The 26,143-nt window shown below is 39.7% G+C and overlaps 2 protein-coding genes across 3 annotated transcripts; both read right to left on the reverse strand.

The window, feature by feature from the left end:
• Positions 1-3,146: 3,146 nt before the first annotated feature.
• cbx7b (chromobox homolog 7b) lies at positions 3,147-15,273 on the reverse strand. 2 transcript variants are annotated; one of them, XM_071463109.1, is made up of 7 exons: positions 14,886-15,273; positions 12,640-12,683; positions 12,054-12,119; positions 10,047-10,113; positions 9,413-9,791; positions 8,638-8,741; positions 3,147-4,530 (listed from the first exon to the last, which is right to left on the reverse strand). In XM_071463109.1, the coding sequence occupies exons 1-7, from the start codon at positions 14,952-14,954 to the stop codon at positions 4,516-4,518; spliced, it is 744 nt and encodes a 247-aa protein (XP_071319210.1). In that variant the 5' UTR covers positions 14,955-15,273; the 3' UTR covers positions 3,147-4,515. The 2 variants fall into 2 exon arrangements, with proteins under 2 accessions (XP_071319210.1, XP_071319209.1); XM_071463108.1 differs by having other exon boundaries at positions 3,147-8,741.
• Positions 15,274-15,809: 536 nt separating this feature from the next.
• Positions 15,810-26,036, reverse strand: josd1 (Josephin domain containing 1). Its single transcript, XM_071462743.1, has 5 exons — positions 24,185-26,036; positions 22,695-23,641; positions 22,481-22,609; positions 20,607-20,801; positions 15,810-18,903 (listed from the first exon to the last, which is right to left on the reverse strand). The coding sequence occupies exons 2-5, from the start codon at positions 23,054-23,056 to the stop codon at positions 18,804-18,806; spliced, it is 786 nt and encodes a 261-aa protein (XP_071318844.1). The 5' UTR covers positions 23,057-23,641; positions 24,185-26,036; the 3' UTR covers positions 15,810-18,803.
• Positions 26,037-26,143: the final 107 nt, after the last annotated feature.

Below are 26,143 nucleotides of genomic sequence, written 5' to 3' on the forward strand. Positions count from 1 at the left end.
TCAAAAGTTTGGGCTTGCTGGGTATGGGGAGGGAACATCAGAACCAGGTGGCAATATATCTTGAGACTTATTTTATAAGAAAAAAACAAGGAAAAACTGTCTTTTATATATAGATATATTATTTAATTTTATTTTTTGGAAATAAAACTTGAAGCTACAGGAATTATTAGATAAAACATGTTTTGTTTTGTATTAAAGATGTTATGGTGATGCAAAAAGACACTGCAGACAGTCATTCAGTTTGCTCTGGGGAGGCCATGGAGTACAATTATACCATCCTTTTGAAGAAATGTTTCATGTACATGAATATAGTTGTAAACATACTGAATCACTGTACAAACTGATGGCAACTGAACAAATAGTTTTGTTTTTATCATTTCTTCTCCTAAAAAGAGACTGGAAATAAGACTATTTAAATATTTGTTTAGTATTCAAATGGAATCTTTGACCACTTTTTCGTTCCTCTTGTTAACAATTTTGGTGCTTGCTGAGAGAAAGCAAAAATAACTGTTGCTCCATTTTCATTAGTTTCTTTTTTTAAGTTATTTTGGTGGTCTGATTGTTTTTTTTTTTTTTGCCAATAAATTAATTGTACAATAAAGTATGTTTGTACCATTGGAAATATACTTGATTGTTGCCTCTTTTTTCAGATTTACATAAGGTGTGTACTTCAGGTGAATGAATAACACACATTTCTATGTAATTTAATGGAGATTCATGGTATTTGCTGATTCAGGAAAAGTCTTAATGTTTTCCGTTTTCCAAATTGTGAAATGTGTTTGAATTAGACGAGGCTGACCTATCAGCTGATATTACAATACTGCAGCTACCAATATCAGTGTATTAGTAATAAGAAATTACAATACAGAAATGCCAAACTACTCACTGAGCATTTTATTAGGAACTCCTGTACACCTGCTTATTCAGGCAATTATCCAATCAGCCAATCATGTGGCAGCAGTGTAATGCATAAAATCCTTCAGGACAGGACCTTCAGTTAATGGTCACAGGAAAAAACTCACCACTGTGTTGAGCAGAAAAGCGCGTCAGAATGAACAACATGTAGAACAGTGAGTTGGATCCAACCTGTCTTGTGTCAACACTTCAGGCTGTAGGCAGTGTAATGATGTGGAGAATGTTTTCATGGCACACTTTGGTCCTTCTGATACCAACCAATGACTTTTGAATGCCACAACCTAACTGAGTGTTGTTGCTGACCATGTGCATCCCTTAACTTGCTGCACTACACTGGCTCCCTGTGTCTTTCAGAATTAATTTAATAAAAAACACAAAGCCCTTAATGGTTTGGCTCCCTCTTACATCACAGATTGTCTGTCATTTCATGTCCCTTCATGAGCCCTTAGATCATCTACAGCAGGGCCTCTAAATATTTCAAACGTCCCCCAAAATAAAACTGGGGAAGGGGCCTCGATCCATTATGCACCTAAACTGTGGAACACCCTACCAAGAACTATTAGAGGCGCAGACTCAGTGGACATTTTAAAATGATGACTGAAAACATACCTGTTCAATTTAGCTTTTAATTGGCTCTTATAATTGTTCATTATTATTATTATTATTATTATTATTATTATTATATATTCTTAAATAGTTTCCCTATTTTTTATGATTTCCCTGCTTTAACTCTGTCTTTTCTATATCTGTAAAAGCACTTTGAGCTGCATTCTGTGTATTAAATTTTGTTTTATTTGTATTAAAGCCATGATTTACCTGACCTGTCCAGGGTGTACCCCGCCCTCGCCCACTGTCAGCTGGGATTGGCTCCATATCAAGATTGTTTCTAATGGCAGCTTCCAGCTTGATAATGCACCATGTCACAAATCAAAATTCTCTAACTAGTTTCATGAACGTGGCAACGAGCTCAGTGAACTTCAGTGACCTCCCCCAGTCACCAATTCTGAAACGCGTATAACACCTTTGGGATGTGGTGGAACGGAAGATGCACATCATGAATATGGGGGTGACAAATCTGCAGAAATGATGCTATCATGCCAACATGAATCTCAAAGGAAAGTTTCTAAAATGTTGTAGAATCAAGGCCATGAAGACCTAAGGCTGTTTGGGAGCAAAGGAGGAACGACCCAGCATTATTATGGTGTTCCTGCTGAGGAGTGCCGCTTTGAGATCATTTGGAACCAGTTACATTTGCATAGTTTGTCCACCAGAGAGCTCTGACAAGCTGATTTTAGCTCAATAGGTATCATAGCCACATTTCTTTAAGTGCTCCATGTCAAGATTGTTTGTTTATTTCACAGTATGTATTTATGTTGGCGCAGATTATTATATTTTTCACAGATTTTTAAACTCTCAAACAGTATGGCCTCATAAATCAAGTATTGCTCAGGCAATAGTTTAAATATATGTAAATAAACGACTGTGGAAAAATAATCAAGGTGAGGAAGGCAGTTTGGGTTTCTATTTTCACTTTTTTAAAAAGTAAGGCCCTCCCCCAAAATGATCAATATTTTCTTTGAACCTCTTTGACTTTGAGAAAAACTGAAACGCCCTGTCCTAATATCTCAAAATACAGCACTGAGTTAATAGGCCTCATTTCGCCATTAGTAAATAACAGAAAGAAAGAAAAAATAATACAAAATAGTGTAACCAAATGTAAACTTCAATATATTAATAGAATAATAATTTTCACAATACCCCCTAATTCACACCTAACAAATGGAATTAGATATATCCAAATCTATAGCAAACATAACAAAATTATAAGTCAGACTATTTTAGTATAAGGAGATACTAAATAAAAGGCTAAACTGGAATTTCAAATTAATCTCAAAGCCGACTCATACATTTTTTTTTTTTATCCTCCCCTCCACCCACCCTGCTAATAATTTTTATACAGTCCCTAAAGGTGCTTTAAAGGGTTAAGGTCAGAACTGTTGTAATTGATTTAGTTTATTTTGGAAATAGCAGTGAAGGTCACTTTCTGGCAGGGATATAGTTCCCTAGTTTCACTGCAGATTCTCATACTTATAATATATAATATATACACATTTAAACTTGCAGACACCTTGTAAATTCATAATAATCTCTGGAGACAATACTGCATCCATTAGTACCTGCAAACAGGGCACCTCAGTTACTGTGAGTAAGCAGGACAAGCCAGATAAAAATGATATTAAACATGAGCAACATTTATTGTAGTATTACCATATAAATATTCTATACACAATGACACTTTGTAGACTGGAGCAGGTAATGTGCAGGTTTACATCACAATAAAGTGCAAGGTCCTTCGCCTGGTGGTGGATGAAAGCAGCACAAGCGACCACAATAGGCAACGTCAAATCCACGGTGCTTGTTTCGTGATGTCAGTACATTTAGATATGGCATCAGCTCAGTGGTTATCACAAACTGTATAAAAACTATTCAGTCATCTGCGTGACAAATACACAGGTATCTTTACAGAATAAATATACATTCAGGTCAATGTAGAAAAATAAGGACTAAAAAATACATTTCTCCCTACTGCCTGCTCCGTCTCCTCCTTTTTAATGTCTCCTCATGTATCAAGTCTTAATAACATCAGTCGAGGATCGTGCATTCAGACATACGGAAACCAAATAAGCTGGGACAGAGTGTGTGTGTGTGTGTGTGTGTGTGTGTGTGTGTGTGTGTGTGTGTGTAAAGGAGAGAGAGATATTAGCCCTAAAAGCTCAACAGACAAAACAACAACGAAATTCTGCAACATCAGGCACTTCCATTCCCTGCAGCTTCATTATCCCACAGAGACACTTTTTGGGATCACAAGACGCTGACCCATCATCCTCAGTGTGGGATAAACAACTGAGGGACCAATGGGACATGACTGTGGTGGATTCCACAGACATGACACATCACATCAGCTCCTGTGTCCACTGGGCAGGAAGCCAGCGGGGTCACACCAATGCACTGACCTCAGAGTTGAGCTTTTATTTTTTTCAATTTGTAATTAGTCTTTTTAGTGTTTATCCCTGACCACAGTTACATGAAATCAGTTTGTAAAGCTGTGGGAAAACTTCTCACTTCCTATTCATGTATCCTTAGATTAGACTATATTTTATTTTAATATTTTCATAATTATTTTAATGATTATTTACTAATTTTTTAACCATTTGATTGTCGGAGGGGTCTGTGTCACCCTGCGTTAATGACCATACTGGTCACTGGTTTCTCATGTTTTAGCCCATTAACTACTAATCCATATACTTTGTGATTTTTCTGAAGCATACTGCTAATAATTTCCTAACTTGCTGCAACAGGATTGAGTTCAATTTCAGTCAGCTCAGTTGTTATGGATTTGTAGATTTTGAAGTTTCCATTTGTTTCTGACTTTTTGAGATATTATCCTCAATATTCAATTATTATATTATTATAAGTGACATCTAAATGTATTTGGATTTCTGTCATTATGATCTATTAATATCATCCTACCTGTCCGTGAAGGTTCTCAGTCATCCAGGTCATCGTAGTAGCCTTCAACTTCAGCACTCAACGATCATCCTACCTGCACTTATCCTACAAGTAACAGAGCTTGAGGTGAGAATGAAGTTTGAAGCTTGAAGTCAGAAAAAATTGAAATTTTAGCATCTACCCTTCAATGACAAGTGAGCAAATTCCATCTGTCGATGAAGACGCAGCTACTAAATGAGACTTGAGATGTGACTGTTTTAACAACTGCTGTTCCTAAGCTGAGTAATGACTTGAGATACCTGGACACAGGTATTCCACCCCAGTCAAAAATCACTCACTGTTTCACAGCTCATATTACATAATCAAATGATAATGCAAAGTAAAGAGGGTCTATTTGGAAAACTCTCCTTGTCAGGGAAAGGCCAAAACTATTAAAGGAGTTATTTGTAAGTTTTACTATCGCTACGTATCCAACCTTTGCGTTAACAGCTGCTTAGTTACCAGTCTTGCCAAGAGCTTCTAATACAAGAGGTCATAATACGCCCTCTGAGCAGCACTACTTCTTCAGGGTAAACTGGGCGCTACAGTGACTTGGCATCGGAAAGTGATGAGAGGGTCCGGCCGTACCGTGGGCTAGCTAGTTAGCGTGCTAACTCTAGAAGAAGAAAAGAAGTAAAGTAAATGAAGTCTGATGCTTAACCATAGACTGTATATAAAAATGGACGTGGACGCCGGCTCCGGAAAATGAAGCCAATGCGGAAGTGCCTTAAACCTGCATTCTATCTACTGACCATCAGGGGGCGACACCACTAGTAGCAAAAAGAAGTCCGATTGTATGGAAGTCTATGAGAAAATGACCCTACTTCTCACTGGGTTTATGACCCCAGTAAACGTTTTCATAGCGAGTTTATGGTCTCAATCGCTAGTTTCAAGTCTTCTTCAATACAACACGATGTTCATTTTTTAAATTATAGTCCCATTTAATTTAAAATAGACGATAAAGTAGGGTATGCATTGGGGCGTGGCTAACGTATGATTGACACATTTTGGCTTGTCAATCTAGAGCAGTCCCTTTTAACTATTAACTATTAAAAGTACTTAAACACTCGTAATAAAGTTTACCTCGACTTATGGAAAATGACTTCGGATTCAGCAGCGCTGCGTAGCCTAAAGATTGCTGCCGTTGTCAGGTCGACAGTTTAGGTGGGCGGGCATAGTGACCTCAGCTCTTAGGTCAGCCCCACCCCTCGCTCCTACCCAGCTCCACCCTCTTCTCCAAATATGGTTTCTTCTGGTTTCAAAAAATCAAGATTGCAAACTCGAGGCTTCAATTCGCAAACCAGTGGCTGACGTCACGGTGGGTTGCCACCTGTGCTTAACTTGCAACGTGTCCTCTGGACTGGTAACGTTAATGCTAACGTTAGCTATGTAGCAACAACTAAACTTACAAATCGCTCCTTTCTTTAGTAATATTTCACAAGAAAAGAAACAAAGATTAGGGAAAGGTCTGAAGGATGATCTGAATTTTGAGTGTTTTCATTTTCTGCCTGGCAAGCATCTTGCTACTAACTAGATTAATTAGTAGATTTTACAACAATACTTCTGAATGCCTTTTAGCAGCCAAGTGGGGTTTTCCAAATAGTGCTAGCTTGCATCTGCATTACTACATACGATTACCAAACCTTAATAAATGAAGGCAACTAATTTTTAGCTGTGATGGATTATGTACTAAAGCAAGGCTTAAGTCTGCATGTCAATAGTCTTTTAACTAAAAACAGTGCTTTCCTAAAGATAGTGTGTTTAATAAAATAGTTGTCTGTGATGTAAACCATGTATCATTGGTAGTTTAAGGGCTAAAGAGCAGCTAGACAGAACTAAATGTCTTCAGTCTGGCTTTTAGTTTGAGTTTTGTTTCATATTCATCTTCAGAATAATGAAATTTAGGGGTAAACACTGAATCTTTGTGATTTTTTTGGAACATGGAAATGACCTCATCGAAAGCTTTTGAATATTGTCACAAATGATCAGGTCTTAGCAATATCAGAATTAATATCTTCCTTTAAACCTGCCGGTCAAACTATACAAAGAGGCCCTCATGATGTAAATACAGTGCAATTCCATAGTGTGATCTGTTATCAGGTCTCATCTAGTTTTCTACTTTTGGTACAAGACTCAGTCATCACTTGTATGGTGTGTGGTATGTTTTCAGATGAAGAGCTAGGTGGACAGAGAAAACTACACTGTTTGTCTTTGCATTGATGGAACTGTACTGGAGGAAAGAGGCATGCAGGCGGATCAAATCATCTCTCGGAGGGGTTTTGAAACGCATACAAGACTACGTCACATGTTGTACAGCAGTAACAGTCTGTGTTTACAGGTTACAGGTACAGCACTGCATGTTAGTATGGGACTGACAGCTATGCCCACCTCACTGTAGTTTAGAGTATGTACAATATGTTTGAGTCCAGTACTGAATGGTTAGCTTAGTATGGAAGAAAGACAGAAACAGCAGCCATGTTTACATGCACAGAGGACTCTTCCTCTTTCTAGTTATACTTCCTAGAATGAAATTGCTGTAACTCTGTGTCTGTATTTCTGTCATCACAGTCAGAGCTGCAAAGAACACTGGCTCATATACTGAACTTAAGTGCAATTGTATGGAACTTGTACTTTTTTATTTCCAATTTTGTGCTACTTTTGTCGTTTTTATACTTTTGAACCACGGGATCTGATGACTGTAGTTCCTATCTACTTAGGAAAAGAAGGTTTTGCAAGCTCAATACGTTCACTGCACCCCTTTAGTATGAGAGGAGACAAGAACATGAAAATGTCATGCTTAAGGCCCATGCTTTTAACTGCTTTAAAGGCACCATGTGGAGTTTTTGACCACTAGCAGCGCCATGGAGCAATGTTCTGATGAGTGGCTTTGTGTTTCCTGCATGTGCATGTAAACACACAAGCATGCAGGTGTACAACACACGTTCCTGCCAGTGGTTTCAAACTATTTCACTGATCTACAGGTGTCAGTAATGCACCAAAAAAAAAGTAGCAGGGAAAAAGGCTGCAGCCTCCAAACATAGATGTAAACAATACAGAGTTCAAATTATTAAAAAAAAAAAAAACCCAAGCAAAAAAAAGACAAAACAAAACTTTTTGGTGAGTAACACTGAATGTAAATGTAGGTGTGTTTGTCGAGGAATAAAAACTCTACACGGTACCTTTAAGACCCATAGCTAAAAAAAGATCAATTTATACTTGTATCAGAACAATTTAATCACTTCCAACAACTTAAATACTCTTAGGCAGGTTTGAGATTTCTGGCCTCAAAAACTCACTACAACCCTTTTTAAGGGAATTAAAAATCACTCCACCATTTTGCCTACCTAGTCCCATTTTCAGCTGTTTGACAATGGAAGATTCCAGGGGCTGATGCTGACCCAACTCCCACTAACTGGAACTGGTTCCTCAGTCCATGTCTGCACCCCCAAAATCTACCTAATTCTGGCAGCAATATATGAGCCAGAGCCTGCTCACATTTGGTCCTCCACTGCCAGTGAGTGCATCTCAGCCACACTCAACCTGGCAACCCGGGTCCCACATTTTGTTCTGCAGACAATAAATAGCCAAAACAGAAGTGTTGTTCCATTCTTTAGTATGGTGATATAGAGTATTGCCTCTTCGCCAGATACTTCTGTTGGATCTCTGCTCTAATCAGCTAACTTACACCTCTCTGTGGACAAAATGTTTGGGCTAGTTAGAGACCGCAGTAAGCTGTCCATGTTTGTGCATTTCCTTGGTCACCAGTAGAGGCCACCAAAAGTTAGGTATCTAATGCCCCTTAAATTCAAGGCAGCTCAGCCCCGACTTATCAAATATGAACAGCTCAACCTAAATGTAACATTAACTGGAGCATATATCCAGACTCTGTGCATGTAAACATACCACAAACCAGACTGGAAGTAGCTTTAAGGAGAAGAGCAGAGCGAGAGGTTGCAGAGAGGATATGAAAACACCATTCTTGGTCCTCAACCACAATTCACACACTTTGTGATTAAGCCAGTGCCTCCAACTCATTCCTCCCACCCTGCCAACCTACTCCCACTTCACCGCATTTCAGACCTCCAGGCCCCAGTCTCTGAAAAAGCCCTTAGCCACTCTTGACTCTCGGAAAGTCACTGTGAGGGAGTTGAGGGTGATGTCTGTGACTGTCACCTCTCCCAGACGAATGACGGGTCTCCAGACGTCCTCTGACTTCTCCAGTGCAGTGACCTCGTCTGGTCCGATGGTGGAGCTCCACCCATCTGTCCTCTCTTGTCCTGCATGAGGCAGGAACATGGAGGGAGAAAGACAGGGTAGAGTTGCAGTCAGACAGTGATTCCATCAAGCCTATCGCATTTGTACTGTTATTGAGTTAACCTCGCTGCTGTGACCTGGGTAGATTATCTCTGCTTTGATGGATGCCATAAACTGACAAAGGCAGATAGGATGCATTTGGGTACAGGAAAAGACAGCTCTATGTGGCTCTGAGGTGATAGGGAGGACAGAATTTCCCCATTCTGAATCCGTTATTAATTTGGGAAGACTCTGAGATGTCTCAACTTTAAATTAATGTCACCTTAAAAACTGAAACAGAAACTGAAATAAACAAGTTTTAAATCTGCTGATGTAAACATGCAGAGTAAAACATTCAATACTGGAAAGACTTTTTGACTGATAGTTGGTCACCGTTGGTTACCATTTCAGAGAGACTCGACAGCAACTGTTGCCGTACATTTACATGCACATAGAGACTTCAAATACTCTTTCATTAGTCTATATTTTGATCCCTGCATGATTTGCTCTTTAATCAGCTCAGGTTAGAGGATGTTTTTGGTTGCATGCCCAGTGAAAAAAAGCCCGTGCATGGCTGTACCCACTAGGAGGTCCACAAAGAGTCAGGTAAACTGGGTCATGATGGAGATTAGAGCCCACTGACTGACACACTTACCATTAAGAATGCCTCCGCTCTTCTCTGTTGTCTCCTTCTCAGCCACCTCTGTTTCCTCCTCTTCCCTATCCTCCTCATCGTCTACAATGTCCTCCTCCTCCTCCTCCTCCTCCTCCTCCTCCTCTTCCTCGTCTTCTCCCAGGCCTTCCCAGTCCTCTTGTGTTGGACTCGGAGGGTTTGAGTCAAGGCACCTGAACTGTGACCTGCTGGGTTTGCTTTTGTGATGTTCCACGTGTGGTCGTGGGTCTTGCCTGCAGGCACTGTACGGCTCATCCTCGTCCTCAGGGACCAGTGAGCGCGTTAGGGAGAGACGCAGGCGAGGTGGAGGCTTCTCTGGAGTCTTGTGAGCGCTGCGGAGATCCATGGTGTAGACAGTATTCTGAATCAAATCAGAAAGAAGAAAATGCACAGCAGTCATCATTCAAATAGTTGTGTCTCAGAGAGAAGAGTGGCGAGGGGGTCGGGTACCAATGGCAAACTGAAGTAGAAAGAGTGTGAGGATATTCACTGGACAGTTTCCAATATGGGAAAGAGAACTGTAAATTCAAGTATGAACTACTGTGAAGTTGTTTCAATAAGAAAAAACTGTATCCGTTTTTTATTTTAATTTTTTTATTGAAGTCCAAAAATGTACCTGCAGAAGGAGTCTTTTGGCTTTTGATCCTTTCCTCCTGTGTCCCAGAGCTCTGTCTCTCTGCTCTCTAGAAAGAAAACAAGCATATTAATAAAAACATCAAAATGTCTTCTGGAAATGTATTCACTGAATATTTTATGTACTAATTTCAAGGCCACTAAATGAGTTTTCATTGGATTCAATTTCACATGGCATAAAAATGGTATCTTACATATAAACACTGAAGTGGCTACAATCAATATTTTTATTATAACAACAGATCGGATGACTGTGTAATGTGAAAGCAGTCGCTCATAGTGACAAATGTTTAGAGTCATCACCTGTCTCTGCAGTTCCCCTCGGCTTTATGGAGCATTTTAGTGTCTTTCAGCTCTTTGTTTGGGTATTACAACCCACAGCTTTACTCTTTGCTCTTACAGTGTCTTTTTTGGTGTCAGCAAGCAGCTGTTTTCAGCCAAAAGGCTCTAAAAACCCACTCCAGACATGTTTTAAACTATTTCAAAATACTCTGCTGTGATTAGTATTTTGTTTGATGTGGTTTTCCCACATAAAAAATTTAAAGAAACGGAAAACTGGGACTGTGAACACAATTACGCTCACTTCCTTATTGAGAAATCGTGATCAGGCCTTGTGCCCTGCCCACCACCACTGCTTGCGCTAGGTTGACGAATGAAAGAGCAGAGAGTATCAGTATGATTAGTGAGGAAACGTCTGAGAGACAGAGCCATGTTTGAGCCTCAATCAGACTCAGACTCAGGAGTTTTTGAGGAGTTTGTTTTGTACCAATATCGGTGAATAGAAGACGTATCAGAACGGTAAGAGTAGTTATTAGTTTATATTGTTTGTTAGCTTGTAACAGGCAGTGGCTGACACAGTGTCAGTAGCTGTGCTACTGCAAACTCCTGCTCTCTGTACTGACAAGGTTTTAGTGACAGGTGAAACAGCAGAGCGTACAAGATGGTTAGCGATTGAGGACAAATAAGATAGACTCAGCTATATGTTTGAGCCTCAGTCAAATTCAGACTCAGATGAGGGGTCTGGTGTGCACTGAAATTGGCAACCAGCAAACGTATTAGAACAGTTAGCATACTTAGCATTTTCTGTTTGTTTATGTTGATTATTAGCTTGCAAATGACAGTGGCTGACACAGTGTTAGTGGTTGTGCTAATGCAAACTCTGACAAGGTTTCATGTTTATTTTGCTTCTCCCCTGTCCAGGTAAGTTGACAGGATTGGTTCCTTAGGTTATATGACATATGAAACCCTGGCTGTCTGAATCTGTTTTTATGAGACTGTCATTGCTTCACTGTAGTGCCAAGGTGGAAATACACAGTCATGGCATTGGCTGCTTATTTCACTAATGATGTGTCTTGTATTATTTAAAAAAACACCAAATAGACATGTTTACAAGGTCAAAAACCTGATTTTCATTGGGGGTAGTCTTCAATGTTGTGTTCATAGCTTGCGTCTGCTGCTCCCAAGGGGCCAAAAACCGGAGGTTTATAATCTGTTTTCCATGCCCAAATTCATACTGTAGTGTCAAATCACACCTAACAAAACTTGCTATTGGTCCACCAGAATAAGGAGAACTTTTACCTATTTTCTTCACAAAAACATAACCATAAAGATGAACTTGATATGTCCTGCACTCTACAAAGCTGTACTCTACTCTACTGCTCTTATAACTGCAGCCAAATGTGTATCTCATAACATTTGGAGATGATTTGGAAGATCCTCCTTGCACAACTGGTGCATTTAGATCTGGATTTTATGTGTTTTTCTATATCCAATTACAATCCAGCAACCATGGACACATCCTAATGCCAGCTGGAGAGAGATCTTGGGTCTGGGTCTTAAGTCTGTTGAGTCATGATCTCTTTATGATTAATATAATGTAAGAAGAAAACTGATTTATTCCTGCTCCATTATGTGTCAAACCTTCTGGGCTTTTCTGGACTCAGGCAATGCTTTTCATCAGGCACATATAACATGTTGAGTAGAACCTTACTTCTCTTCGTAGGCCTGCACCAAGCGAGGGTCCAGAATATGTTCCTCAGGTTCCCATGTGCTGTATCTGCAAGACATAAAAATAATATACACAAACCTAATTTTTCTACTTATTTCCTTCATTCATTCATTATTGGATTAAGTCAGATATTTTGATGAGTCTGTGAACTGTGTTGTTTGACATATGTTAAAAAAAAAAGATTCTTAATGAAAACATTATTTACTATGTGTTGACTGAAAAAGGTTCACACAATGGCTCCATTGTCTTTGGTTCCACTCAAACAGTACATGCACTCAAGCATGTGCTGTGAATAGTTGGTATCAGCTTCACAAAGTCAGTTTCTATTTAAATACAAAATGTGTTTTAGGTTCAAAACATATGAAAACATAAAAAGAAAATTTCTCACTTTTTAATACCTTCTAGAACTATGTTTGTTATCTTTATGAATGAGCAGATGTTTTTGATGTATTTATTTTAATATGGTACTTTTACTAACAATCTACTGTGGATGTTAATGTGAGTATGATGCACTTTTGTAAGTTTAATATAATCCATTCATAAATACCAGCTGAGTTTACATACTTACTTTGGAGGCCATCCTTTCCACTTCAACAGATATTCCACATTCCCCTGTGGAGATGTAAAGTTTTACAGTAGCATCAGCCAATAAGTTATTTCAGTCAAATTATAAGAGTATCCTGTGGCTTGTCCCACACACATTAAAATTAAACCATCTACATCTATTAAATGTGGTATGTCAACTGATGTCTGAAATGTTAATTTCAGAATAATATAATAATTATATATAAGTCTGTTTTCATAAAACTTCAAACAATGAGTTTACTTTCACTGTATTCCATAGTAAAATGTTTATGCTGATACTGGAGGTGCTATGATCAAAAGTCTCAACTGTAAGAATAAATGTGATGTCTTGCATACCTTGTCTTGGTTAGATTTTATCCAGATTAAAGTTAAAGTCAGTTAAAGTCAAAAAGTCAAACTCTAAAAGCTTTAAACCGTTGGAAACACTGATTCAGTTTTTATCAAAACTTGCAAGGTTGATGCATCTTGTTAGTGATCGGCCCAACGGTGCCTGCATTATTTGCGAGAGATGACATGTTTCCTCTTTAGCCTTTATTAGACTCAGACCAGAGAAGGTTGCAGGTCTCATCTCCACAAAAGTTTCCGTCAACCTTTCAAGTTGTGTTTCAAACTGATGTACAGTGCATCATATGACGTAAGGGTACAGACAAATTAGAAACGTGGGCGACATTTACTAACAACTTTCATCTACTTAATGTCTTTATTCCACTATGTTTATGATGTGTAGGAAGATGTCGTCACACGGTCAGACAATAAAATGTAAATGTACTGTGTTTTCAGATACCAGGCAAGCCTCACAGAGTTAGTCATCCTCTGTGACATCATTCAAAGTATTCTTGGTCGGTGAGGTCACCATGTTTCCCGACTTCGTTTTACTCACCCAGTTCCCCATACACAGCAAAGAGAAAATGCATGCATTGCATACTGAGTGTGACTTACTTCCTAAATTAACAGCGTTGCTTGCTCCTTTAACTGTGGCTGTAATAAATCTAAATGTCCATAATTTCCATAACATGCAACATAACTAATGAAACACTTGTTCTTTGTGGTCTATGCTCCCATAGGATAGTTGCAGGCTTTTTACACATTAGAAATGCATTTTATAGCATCACTGGAAAGATCAGTTACATTTACATTCACGTTTACCTGTGTACCAACTAGACATCTGTTTGGGTTGTGGTTTATTCCAGATCATTATTATAATTATTTAGGTTATTCCACGAAGTGCTACATGTGGTTTTGCCATGAACCTTTTTATATTTTCTATCTACTGAACTTTCACTTTATTCTCTGTGGATCTGTGGATCCTAACTTTAAGCTTAACATCAAAGTGTTTACACAGAGTTAATATTAAGTACTTTATGCCTATACTACGTATATACTACGTATATAAGTGCAGAAATGATTACAATGAATCAATTCCAGCCTCTTACATGTTTGTAACTTTGTTTGACTGTCAAACTTAACAAGAAATTTGAAGAAGTCACTTTTGGCTCTTGAAAATCATGAAGAGAATTTTAGACTAAACTACAACCAATGAATCAAACTGATGGGCAAAAGTTTTGTTGTTTTTTTTTGCTGTCTAATGCTACTTTAAATACTGCTAATTAACAGAAAAAGCAGGAAACTGGAATAACGGCTCATATGTTGAACCTTTTGTATGTGAGTTTACGTCCTTTTACCATAAAGCGTTTGAATTATTTTGTCTACCCCTGTACATTCATAGCAGCAGTGATAGTGCTGGTTGTGGTCGTGAAGTTAAGGGGGGGGGGGGGGGGGGGGGGGGCTATTAGTAAACAGGCGTTTTGGGCGCCATAATTTCTAGCTACGCACCTGCCTCTGTCAACATCAATGTGGTAACTTAGATCCGAACCCGATTAGCAAGCAAGAAAGGCCCAAATGAAGGTGTTAGGCGGACAGCGTGTGTGTCCCCCCCAGCCCCCCCCCCCCCCCCAGCCCGTTCTGCCAAACACCTGACATGTTGAGCTGTAGTGCAATGACAACACTCTCACGTTACATTAAAGGGACATCCTCCCGTAACCCGCCCCCTTTATACAGCTTGCAATTAGATAACCAGATTAGTTGCGCAATTCTGCTCATTTAATCTCTCAAGCTTCCCCTGGCATCCAAAGTAGCATCCTCTCCTCCCGAAAAAAAAAAAAAATGTGTTTTCTTGCAAATGCTGACGACGTCCCGCAGATAGATGTAGAAAAGATGTGGACCCGTTACCTTTCTAACTCTTTTCTTGATGATTGATTCCACGGCGAACACTTGCTCTCCAATCGCTGACAGCTCCATCTCTGCGCACGCCGCCGTCCGATGGGCTTTAACTGTCAAAGTAACGTCCTTCCTCTCCACAAACTAAGCTAACGTTACCCGGTTATCACAGCGCTCCCTCCGGCTGTGTCCTCTCCTTCCCGTCCTGCCCTCAAGCGTCTTGTTTCCCTGACAGTTTTTGAGGGCCCATTTATCCGGAGCGACTTCCTTGTGCTGGATCTTTCTGTGCGTCCAGTGACTTTACAAAATCTGCGACACATCTGCACACCGCTTGGCGCGCTCCCGTCTCCCAGAAGCGCGCTCCCTGGCGATGAGTCGGTGCGCGCCCCCAGCTGCCTCACCCCCCCCCCACCCCCCCCCCCCCCGTCCCCCGTCCCCCATCATCATCACCCCCCCTCCTCATCTCCCTTTGAGTGTATGGATCGAAACGGTATGGATGGGTCACGTCCTTCTGTTGAGGAAACGCTGTGACGTAAACGTATTGCGCAGGTAATTCAAAATCTCACCGAGGAAAAGTAGGAAAGTATCATTGGCAAATGTGAGCTATTAAAAATAAGTATAATGAATGAAAAAGTGGCATTTTATTGTCATGGTTGGTCGAGGTTTAGCTTAACTACGTTATGATCCAGAGGTTTCCCACCGAGGGCACAACATAAATCGGGTCATTAAAGTGACGGGGTGGGAAAGAGGAAAAACAAAGTTCTGCTCCACAAACTTGTATTAGAGCTTTTTTCTGTTTGTTTGGTTTTTTTTTTTTTAACTTTTCCATACACTTGTAAAATGTTAGTTATATATAGTTCTTTGAGTTAAAATTTCCAAACTTCCTTCTGAAATGTTGTGAACTTGGGGTAGGGTGGAGTATGAAGCAGCATAAAGTACCTGAAGTACCTGAAAACTGGATTCAAGTACAGGACTTGATTAATGTACTCAGTTAGTTACTTCCCAGGACTGACCAAAACATCCCCAGCCAGGCTGAGAAGAAGAACATTCTGCTCTATAACTCAACAATGACTCCTTTAGAGAAAATAATGACCCATTTAATACACCCACACAGTAGCTTATACATAAAGTGCCATTATAAGCATTTTATTTCTATGCCAAAAAAAAAAAAAAAAAGGAAAAAATGACAATCCTTAAGTAGGAAGGGCTGAATAGATTGTCAAGTTTAAAAAAACAAAACAAAACAAACAAAAAAAAGCAAATATTGAATGAAATTGTGTGACACTGGGATATGATGACTGGGTTCAAAGATCTTCGTAAATTAGTGACACCCTCTTTGAAGTTTCCCTCAAGGTTCACTTGGATATAAGAGGATACTGAAGGTCAACAGACTGGGCTGGAATTGAAGAGTTTCATTCCAAAATAACATGTGCCATTGAAAATAATGTGATATCATCTTTATAAAATCATACTATTTCAAACAATTGTAAATAACATAAAGTCCTTGGCTGCAAAAGTGAAAACATTATTACAGATTTCTTAGCCTGTATATTGGTGGAGCATCAGCTGTTTCTCCTATAAATTTATGATGAACTGGTGCTTTGGAATAAATCTCCTGAAATGACATCAAACTGCACAGACCCTCTTTTACAGCAACACACACATATATATATATATATATATATATATATATATTTTTTTTTTTTTAATGTAAACAACTTAAGGCCAGTATTGTCATTAACAGACAATACTTGTTTAGTATAAACAGGTTCTCTTAAACCGATAGATCTCAAAGCTACAACAGCAGACTCTTTCATAAGGCCTATTTCACAACAATCAACCGCAAAACACATCTGGCTGGACCTGCGCTCACTAGCTGGCCCATCAAATTTCACTTTTCTTCCCACATTTCTTTTTTCTAGCTTCACTATCCAGGCGCACTGCACTCCGTCCTCAAACTGTTCCTCAAACTGACAACTTCCCTTCGCACCAGCAACTGCCAAAACCCCTTCTCAGACTGAAACCGTACACATTATAGATCACTGCCCACTGTATAAGACTTTGACTGTGTTTGGCAGGTTTGTCAAGAAATGTTTAAGAAGAGGAGGAAAAGGAGCAAGCATCAGCTGAGCTCCTGTGCTACAGAGGGCTGCTGTGGTGGAGATCTTTTGGACCACTATGGGACCAAAAGAGGAACAAAAAAAAAAAAAAAAAGGTATCAAGTTTCACCCCTTGTGGTGTCTTCTGTCTGTTTGGAGACATTTTACACTGTGCAAGAAATAACTGTGGCTTCAATTAAGTAAGTAGGTGATATAGACAAATGAAATAATATTTCTTTACATTGATATGATGTATCTGTGATAATAACAGGCTGAAACTTCCTGGAGCTTTTCACTGTATCTTACAGTCCTCATCAGCAGATTAAGTTTATTTGGTTACCATAGCACGCTGTAAAAAAAAAAAAAAGGTTTCAACTAATGGTTATTTGCAGGATTGTTTAATCTGCTGGTTATTTCCTTGAAAAATTGTCCAGTTAATAAAATTGTGAAAAGTGTACCTCACAATTTCCCTGAGCTTGTTTTGCCAATCACCTGTTTTGTCTGACTAACTGTCATAGGTCATAAATGACTAAGGTCTGGAACTAGATGTTTTATTTCTTTTCTTTTTTTATGATTTACAGCTTTTTTAAAAAATTGTTGCACAGTAATTTACTGCAATCAAAAAATTGATTAATCAACTCATCATTTTAGCACTAGTGGAAAGTTTCAATATCTACATTTCCATGACAACTGAGTCAACTCAATCTGCTGACAGGCACTGTGTAATTTGGTCAAAAAACTCCAGAACAAGTGAGTAAAAGACCTTGAGTTCAGATTGTTTTGTCGATCGCTTCGTCCAAAGTAAAACTCTACTGTGATGCTGTAAGACTGATGCAGGCCAATTCCTGTCACTTTATATTTTGGGAAAGTTTAATTTTCTCTTTCTTTCTAACTTGATGATTATTATATCATGATGCAGTGTAATTCTACTAAAGGACAATAATTGTATTGCATTATTTCTTTGATGACAAGCAGACCTCGTAACTTTGTAGTGACCGTTTGAAATTGAGAATTAAACAAAACAGACAAGGAATGGAAGGAAAGTGAGGCAAAACATCCACTAGAGGGAGTGCTTGGCCTGGGTGTTGCATTGCTTTGTTGCCATATAAAACTGTTGTGTCAGCACAGCCTCTGCACAGTGTGGGCTCAGTCTGTACCAGAAATGTTTGGAAAGTGGATGAAATACAAAGTTGGCGATGTGATAAATCACTGATTTTGACCTGTGATATGTAAATAGGGATAGAAGAGGAGGAGTGAGATGGAGTCACACTGAGGCAAGGAAGGACACGCTTTGGTGAAAGTGAAGGACGGAGGATACAGACAGAGACAGATTCACGACACAAAGGGAGGGACAGAAACACAAAGACACACAAGTGAACGTCATGACTAAAGCTGGGAGGCTCACTGAAGGAGACAGGCAGATGAACAGCATTTTTCATAAAGCCTGAACTCCCATGACTTAGGAAACTTCAACTGTAAAAAGGAAACAAAAAAAAAATGAAGAATCAACAGACCAAAACTGACATTGGAAAATAGTCAATATATATAAAAACACAGGAATAGCAGAAACAGAATAATAACTTTCTTAACTGTGTTGTGAATGACTGTGATTCTTTATTCTCCCTGTAAAGTGTTTGCTTCCTTCATTGCTTTGCATCTTATCAGGTAAGAGTCCGGCAATGGCCATGTAAACAAAACCCAAAAAGGAGGGGAAAATACATCTGTAAGTGTGCATCCATGTGTTTGGCTGTGCACGACTCTACTTCCTCTCCTGTTCATTCTGTGATTGGCCCATTGGCCCAGTTAGAGCTGTGAGTGGCTGGTTAAACCTTTAGCCATCAGACCGCCATGTTTGGCGTGCCTCCACTTCCTCTGAGACAACCAATAGGAGTTCACAATTCTTCCCTCGCAGCTGCTGGCGGAGAAACTTCCTATGTTGTTGTAAAATGAAAAAGAGAAAGCCACAGTTATGATACTGCAAGAAAATCCATGTGAATTAAAAAGCCTGAGGAGAAGACTCAGAGGGTCACAATTTAAAACAGGCAGACCTGCTTTAAAGGTCCCATATTTTACACTTTTCCTGTGTTTTGAAGTGTTGATATCCATAAGAAGATATATTTGTGGTTTTATGCACCAAAAACCATCTTAGTGTAGTTTTACATCTCCTCTCTCAGGCTTCTCTCTGGAGCTCTACAACAATGGGTCAGTGAGACCGACTGTTTTCTGAGTGAACAAATAAAAATATAGCAGATATCAGGTAAAGACTCAGAGAAACCAAATCCCGCAAGTTTGGATGGTGGGTGTGGCTGGGCTGGGCTTGCAGCATGGCTGAGAGCAGTGGCTGCTTTGTTGTGACATCACAAAGTTACAGAAGTCCTGATGGCTCCTTTTAAGGTTCAGTTTCTGAATACAGGCTGTGTGCATTTCTCTGTGGACTTAGCACTTTCATACTTTCACAGCATTAATATAGAACCTAGAACTGCTTTATAAAAGATGTGGAAATCTTACTTTATACAATATGGGACCTTTAAAGCTGCATTATTAATTGATTTTTGGCCACTTGGGCCGCTGGAACACACTATAAAATCGAAAATGATTATGACAGTGGTGATAAACTGTTAGCAAAAAATAGCCTACTTAAATATCCAGCACAGAGGTAGCAACATCAGCATTCATTTGGATATGTATGTTTCTGCCTATCTGATAAATATAAGTTAAATAGTCACTCTCCTTTTAGCTCTCTTTTGGTTTCCACCAAGACCTGAGGGCTGGCTGTTAAATGCTCGACTTTGTTCATCAGCTAATTGCTGACTTTGTATGTCTGCTGTTTAGTGCTGGCCAGATAGTATACAGTCATAACTTATTAGAGCTTTTTGCTCAAAAAAAAAAAAAAAAAGAAATACACATTATACATAGTCATTCATCCATCCAGATCCATTGTTGATATAAAAAATATTCATTAGTGCAACTTTGAAGCAACAAATTCTTAGAGGGAAACAAGCATACCTGTTAAAATTGAAACATAAACAATAAAAGTATCTATGCCTCCAAAAGTATCCATGCTAACTCTACCATAAATTGTCCTCTTTGTCCTTGGTTCCTGTCCTAAACTAAGCAGTGCTCACCTTCATGGTGAAAGGTCTGAAAACTAGAGACATTAAGTTTTAAGCACTAAGTTTAGTTCTAAATGATGGAGCATTCCAAGTCTTTTCAGTATTGTTTCCCTTAAATGTTCCTGCTCTGACTCTTTAATCTAACAGACTGGAATCACAATATTATCTGAACTGCTTTCTTGTTCCATGTCAGCAGAGCTTTGACAATTTGTACTGCCATGTCATTAAAGACTTCCTGCAGCTGCAGTAAGAAACTTTTCTGCAGTGAAGGGACTCAGTGCTTTTACTCTGAGAAAGCTGCAGGAACATAATCACAGAGGTCTTTAACAAACTGAATACCAAACATTTAACCTGGTCAATAGTTGTAAATAAATCACATTTTTAAATGGACAGACTAGTTGCTCATAAGGATACATCCTCTACATGGATACATCTATAGCCTAATTATTCTAAGCTTTATGGCAATAAAACAGTAAAACAATTATTATCATAGCTGTCATGGTGAACACACATCCTCTAACCTGAGCTCATCTGGATTGCCGATGGGTTGAGGGCTACGCAGTTTTGAGTCCAAATTGTAGTAGACTCCTCCCACCTCTCGAACTCCTATCCAGTGCTGGCGTTTGAGCGGCAGCCGGAGTGGCCCCCAGCGCAGGTTGGAGGGCACATTCAGAATGAAGCCCGTCACGTTGGACAGCTCGATGCTGCCAACATCCCTGTAGTGAGAGAGGCAACATTTACTTTGTGTAAACTTCCCTTTTGTATTCCTAAAGGGAGCTATAGGATGAGCAGCAACTTAAGGTGTGTTTGTATATTACACAAAACATTACTGACAAAATGGTTTATCATATGGCAGTTTCTTATAGTAGTAAATTGCATAATCTGTACTGTACTGGTGACACACTGTATGTTTAAAGTTCATTATATACACTACAGATATCCTTGCTTTTGTGTAGGACATGAAAATAAACTTCAACCAGAAAATCTGCTTTAGATAACTGTCATACAGGGCGGGATTCACAGGATCACTCTGTGTTTGATACATTGCCCACAATAACGATTACACATGGAGGCATTTCTGCGATTCATAATATACTGCAAGCTATTGTCTAGAGCGTCATAATATTCTTGTACCTACAAATGAACAAATTAATGTGACAAATTTATTTTCAATAATGCAGGAATTGGTGATGCACTATATGTATTTACTGCACTATGAAGTGCTTTTTATTTTGGCAGTTTCTATTGACAACTGTGCTGAAACGGCATGTACAATGCTCTATAGAGCTCTTTTAATTTAATGGATTAGATGGAAAGTTTGTGCGGCAACATAACAACCCAAACTTTCCATCTATCAACAGTCACACGGTTAACAGCAAAAGACTAAACTTTCAGTATTAAAGTTTTACCAAAATGTCTGCTGTCAGACTGAGACACCTATGCTGCAGTATCAGACATCTCACAAAACTGCTCCCAGTGTATGGATAACTGAGCAGTAATATATCATGATATACTACTCTATCAATTATTTGTCCCTTTCTTAATTGTGTGATATTTCAGCTGTGATTATGAGTGTTAAGCACATTCTCCTTTTCAATATGTTCAAGGAAGCTTTTCCAATATGTGCAATCTGTAATAAAGTCAAATTCCAAAACAGGATCACATAAATCTTGTAGTCTGTTGCATTACCAAGGTTGCTGTTCGGAAGCTGATTGTTAAATCTTGGCTGTCAGAGTTTCCTGCCCTTTAAATGGACCAACCAGGAGAGTTGTAAAAAAATAGTCTCAAGTCACAGTTGCATTACAAACATAACTTGAACCAAAATCTACAGTATGTTGCATAGGTGTGGCTTATCTTTTGTACAGTAAGGTTTAAGTTGCAACATATCACTAAAGAATGCTGCAAACATACAAAAGGTTTTAATTACAAACTATACGTTGAAATACCATTGAGTTGTAGCAATCAGCAGCATAGAGTAGCATTGTTGTTTATGTCACTAGATTGAGAGTAGCTATGATTTTGTTCCTGTTTTGGTCAAGACAGAGAAACAGGAATTTGGCTTTTATGATAACATTAACATTAGACTGATAAAAGCAAGTCTGTGGCTGCTGTTCAACAGAAAAGTAAGACTGATAATGAGGGAAGCAGGAATGCTGATAAAAGAGTATCTTAGACTTTGTCAACTGATGGAGCTGCTGACTAATCAAAGAGCTCATTCGAGACCTTTCTGATTAGGTTTCTGAGGCGCAGAGGACACCTTAAGGGCATTTAGGGAAACAACTAGGACAAGAGTCAAAAGATATACAGCAGCTTCACCGTAACCAATCAGTGGTAAAACTCCACTGTAACACTTAAGACATGAGAAACAGCCAGTTTCATCACCAGCTCTACATACCTTCTTTTATCCCACCAGACTGCCTCAAAACCTCGGGTCTGCAGGGCTGCCATAATGACATTTACATCATAGTTCCCATTTCCCAGCATGCTCTTCTTATGAGGCGTCACCAGAGTGCTGGGAGAAAGCCTGCAACAAGTTGACAAGAGAGATGATCCACAACATCTTACATACACATGGTAAATATTGGTAATAGTTTGGTACACCAACTCACCTCTGGTATATCTCCTGCAGGGTGTCCCGACTGAAGGCCGTCCTGTCCTGGAAGACGTTATTGAGCGCATGCAGGGCGCACAGCTCCCTCCGCTGCTTCTCATGGTAAATGGCTGGAGGAGTCAGAGAGGACTGGGGAGGCGCTGGAGGGGTGAGGGAGGAACAGGAAGATGAGAGATCCTGCTGCTGCTGAGAGTCCTTTGGATCCCTGCACCTCTTCTCCTCCGCTCCAACTCCAACTTCCCCTCCTCCTCCTCCACCACCTTTCTGCTTGCTAACCTTCCAGGGCATGCAGCCCAGCTCCTGCAGACCGCCTCGCCCTTTCCCCTTCCACTCACCGGCTGGATACGGAGCACTTCCCATCCCTGGATGTTCACCAACACCACTGCCGCCACCTCCTCCAGTTCCGCCACTACCTCCACAACTACTACCTTCAGGACGCTACATCGGCATCATGACAACCATTGCCATAGCAACCTCTCAGCCACTTGGAAGAGAGGAGCTTGTGTGTCTCCGTGTATAGTCGAGAGGGAGGTGGGGGTTGCAAGGTAAATGAAACCTGTGGCCGCTTAACCCAGCAACACCTGCTGTCTCTAATGGATAGATGTGAAGAAGGGTAACCAGGAGGGAGGCCGCAAAACAAAAACTGAAACTCAAGATTGCCAGCAAAAAAAAAAAAGCAAACAAAGATCCTCCAGATGCTCCCAAATGAAAATTACTCCTCCAACAACACCACAGTGGTGTCGTCTATCAAATAGCCATTGGTTGGTGTCTGTGTGTTTCCACTTCCTCCATCCTCACTGTGTTTGTGTGTGTTGACAGCTCTTTCCATCCAGTCACCAACCCTATAGCTTTGCAGTTCTTTCCATCACCAAACTGCTGACCATGAAGCGTCACTTCCACTGGAACAGATGCAACAGGAGTTTGATGCTGAGCAGAGAAAGACGCCTGAAAGAAAGACAGAAAAGTAGTAATTATATTATCTGCTTTTGTTATTAATTTATAATGGAGTCATATAAAAAAAAGTCGGCAGAGCCCAAAGTGACTCTTGAAACTGCTTACTTAACCTGTGCAGCAGCCAAACACCTTCAGCGACACTTGTTGTTGCTGGTGGTGACAGATAGCTGAGATAACATTAAAAGCTGCTACAATCCCGTCTTGGTCAGCAGACCCCAAAATGAGAAGAAGGTAAACATTTCCAGCAGCTTGGACTGGATAGAGGAAGCAGGCTGTTCAGTAAGCTAGCGAAACATGACAACAGCCCCGTACACAACAGGACACACACATTAGAGAGCTTACAGTCCATTAAGGGGGAATAGCCGCTGTTATACTCTCAAACCATACATGTACAGATGCAATTAATCCATGATAGTAACAGATATCTGGCGTTGGTCTTCTGGCTGCTCTACGTGACTCCTGTGTCTACACCAAACACAACCACAACGGCTCCTTTACGCCTTATAACTTGGTTTTCTCTCACAGACCACTCACCCGGACGTCTCCTGTCGGTGGCGACACAGCTGGACTCTCATAAACCGGTCTAAAAGCTCTAAAAACTCTCTCCTCTTCTCCCAAAGCCCGTTCAGTCCTTTGTCTCTGCCACTTTTTTCCTGGTGTAGCCCTCACTCTCTCGCTCTGCCTCTCTCGCCGTCTGTCTCTCTCTCTCTCTCCGTCCGTGCAGACGCGGACATGCGCAGTAGGGTCTGCCTGGCTCCATATTGCTCTCACCGCCTGCGTCAGTAGGCAGTGGAGCAGTTCCTCCCCTGAGACTGCGAAAGCCTACATTTTCCACTTTATTCTCACCTGTGATGGGGTACATTGAAGGTAATAAATAGAAAAACACGACAGTGATGTTTAAGTCATGGAAAAGTTTCATGATTTTAGGCTAGGAGTGCTGAATGCATCACTTATAATCAGAATTTTTCATCTTAATAGATCATATCACTACTTGTATGTGAAGGGTGGCAAACCATATTATAACCCAAATCTCCTCCATGGAACAATTTGTCTTTCAGCACGTTGTTTTGGTTTTTACACCCTCAGCTTTAACGTTGTTGGATTCACTCTCACCCCTCTCATCAATACCTGGGTTTCCATAAAAATAGACTGTTTTTTTTTTTTTTTTTTTAGAAAAGTCCATAAAACACTTGTGAATGCTCTGTTTCCATTGAGTGGTGTTAATCATAATGTCTTAACATGTAGCAGGAAGCTGTTTACAGCAAAAAAAAAAAAAAAAAAAGTTTAATAACCACTGCCAATCACTAAACAGGAGCAAAGTTATCATCTAACTAAACTCAATGGAGCATTTAGCAGCCCAGGAACCAGATATCCCTCAGGAAGGGCGGTGAATTTAGGATCTATATTTGTCGGGAGGAAACATGGCTCCAAAATGAATGCTATGTTGCTTTGTGTTTTGTCGAATTGTAAATAGGCAACTGTTTGCTAACATGTTCGCATTATCAGCTTTATAAGGTGATGATATGTCAATGTTGATTCGTGGCCAAATAATCTGTTATGCAGCTTTTAAAAAACAGATATGTAGATAAGCTGTGTCTTTACAGTTTTCATTGTGGTTAGTAGAATCTGCATTTTTTTGGTGCAAATTCTTAAACAAAGACCTAAAAGTGGCTTGATGTTACAAAAGAAAATGTTGTAATTTGTGTAAAACGGTTTCATTAATTAAATCCTGTTTTCCCTCAATTCCTATGATCTTTTTCTACTGAACAGCAAGTAGTTAACCTACAATGGAATCGAAATTGAGGTAAACAATACATTTTAGACCACTTTTGCAGTTTGTTCACCCTTCTAAAGCAGTAAAACAACAGATGCTAACTCATCGTGTGTAACGATGATGATTTCTTCCATCCATCCACCTATCTACCTTTCCATATGTCTTGTGCTCAGGCTCAGACTGTGGTGGCAAGAGGGCAAATTAATTTTTCTTCATCCACATCCCCCAGTGTCGTCTGGAGGATCCCTGAGTTCTCCCAGACCAGCTGAAACATAATGATGACATTTCCATTTCAGGGTGAACTGTTCCTATAACACCATTTTTTCTTTTTTAGGTTATGGGTCAGGCAGGGCAACAGAACAACAGACCAGTGGGTGTTGTGTTTTTTTTCCCCTTTGCTTAAGTTTATGCATCATAATGATGATACCCACGAAGAACCTGACTGGTCTGTTGAAAGTCTGTATACTGATTGTAAAGTGCTCTCTCTAACCACAGATTCACTTTCCTGGTGTCATTTGTGTTTCAGGTCTTTAAGATCCGACCACCAACAAAATGCATTAATCCTGCAAATGAAAAGTTAGTAAATGAAAGTGTTTAAACTGCATATAGACATACAGCATTAATGTTAATGTTAATGTAGAGCAGTTTAAACACAGTGTTATGAACCTGTTGTCTGTTACCAATATGTTAAAAGTTTTCTCTGACCACAGCAACTTAAT

This window comes from Trachinotus anak, unplaced genomic scaffold, assembly GCF_046630095.1.
Source record: "Trachinotus anak isolate AG129_WGS33_773 ecotype Australia unplaced genomic scaffold, CSIRO_AGI_Tana_v1 ptg000025l, whole genome shotgun sequence".
Taxonomy (NCBI): domain Eukaryota; kingdom Metazoa; phylum Chordata; class Actinopteri; order Carangiformes; family Carangidae; genus Trachinotus; species Trachinotus anak.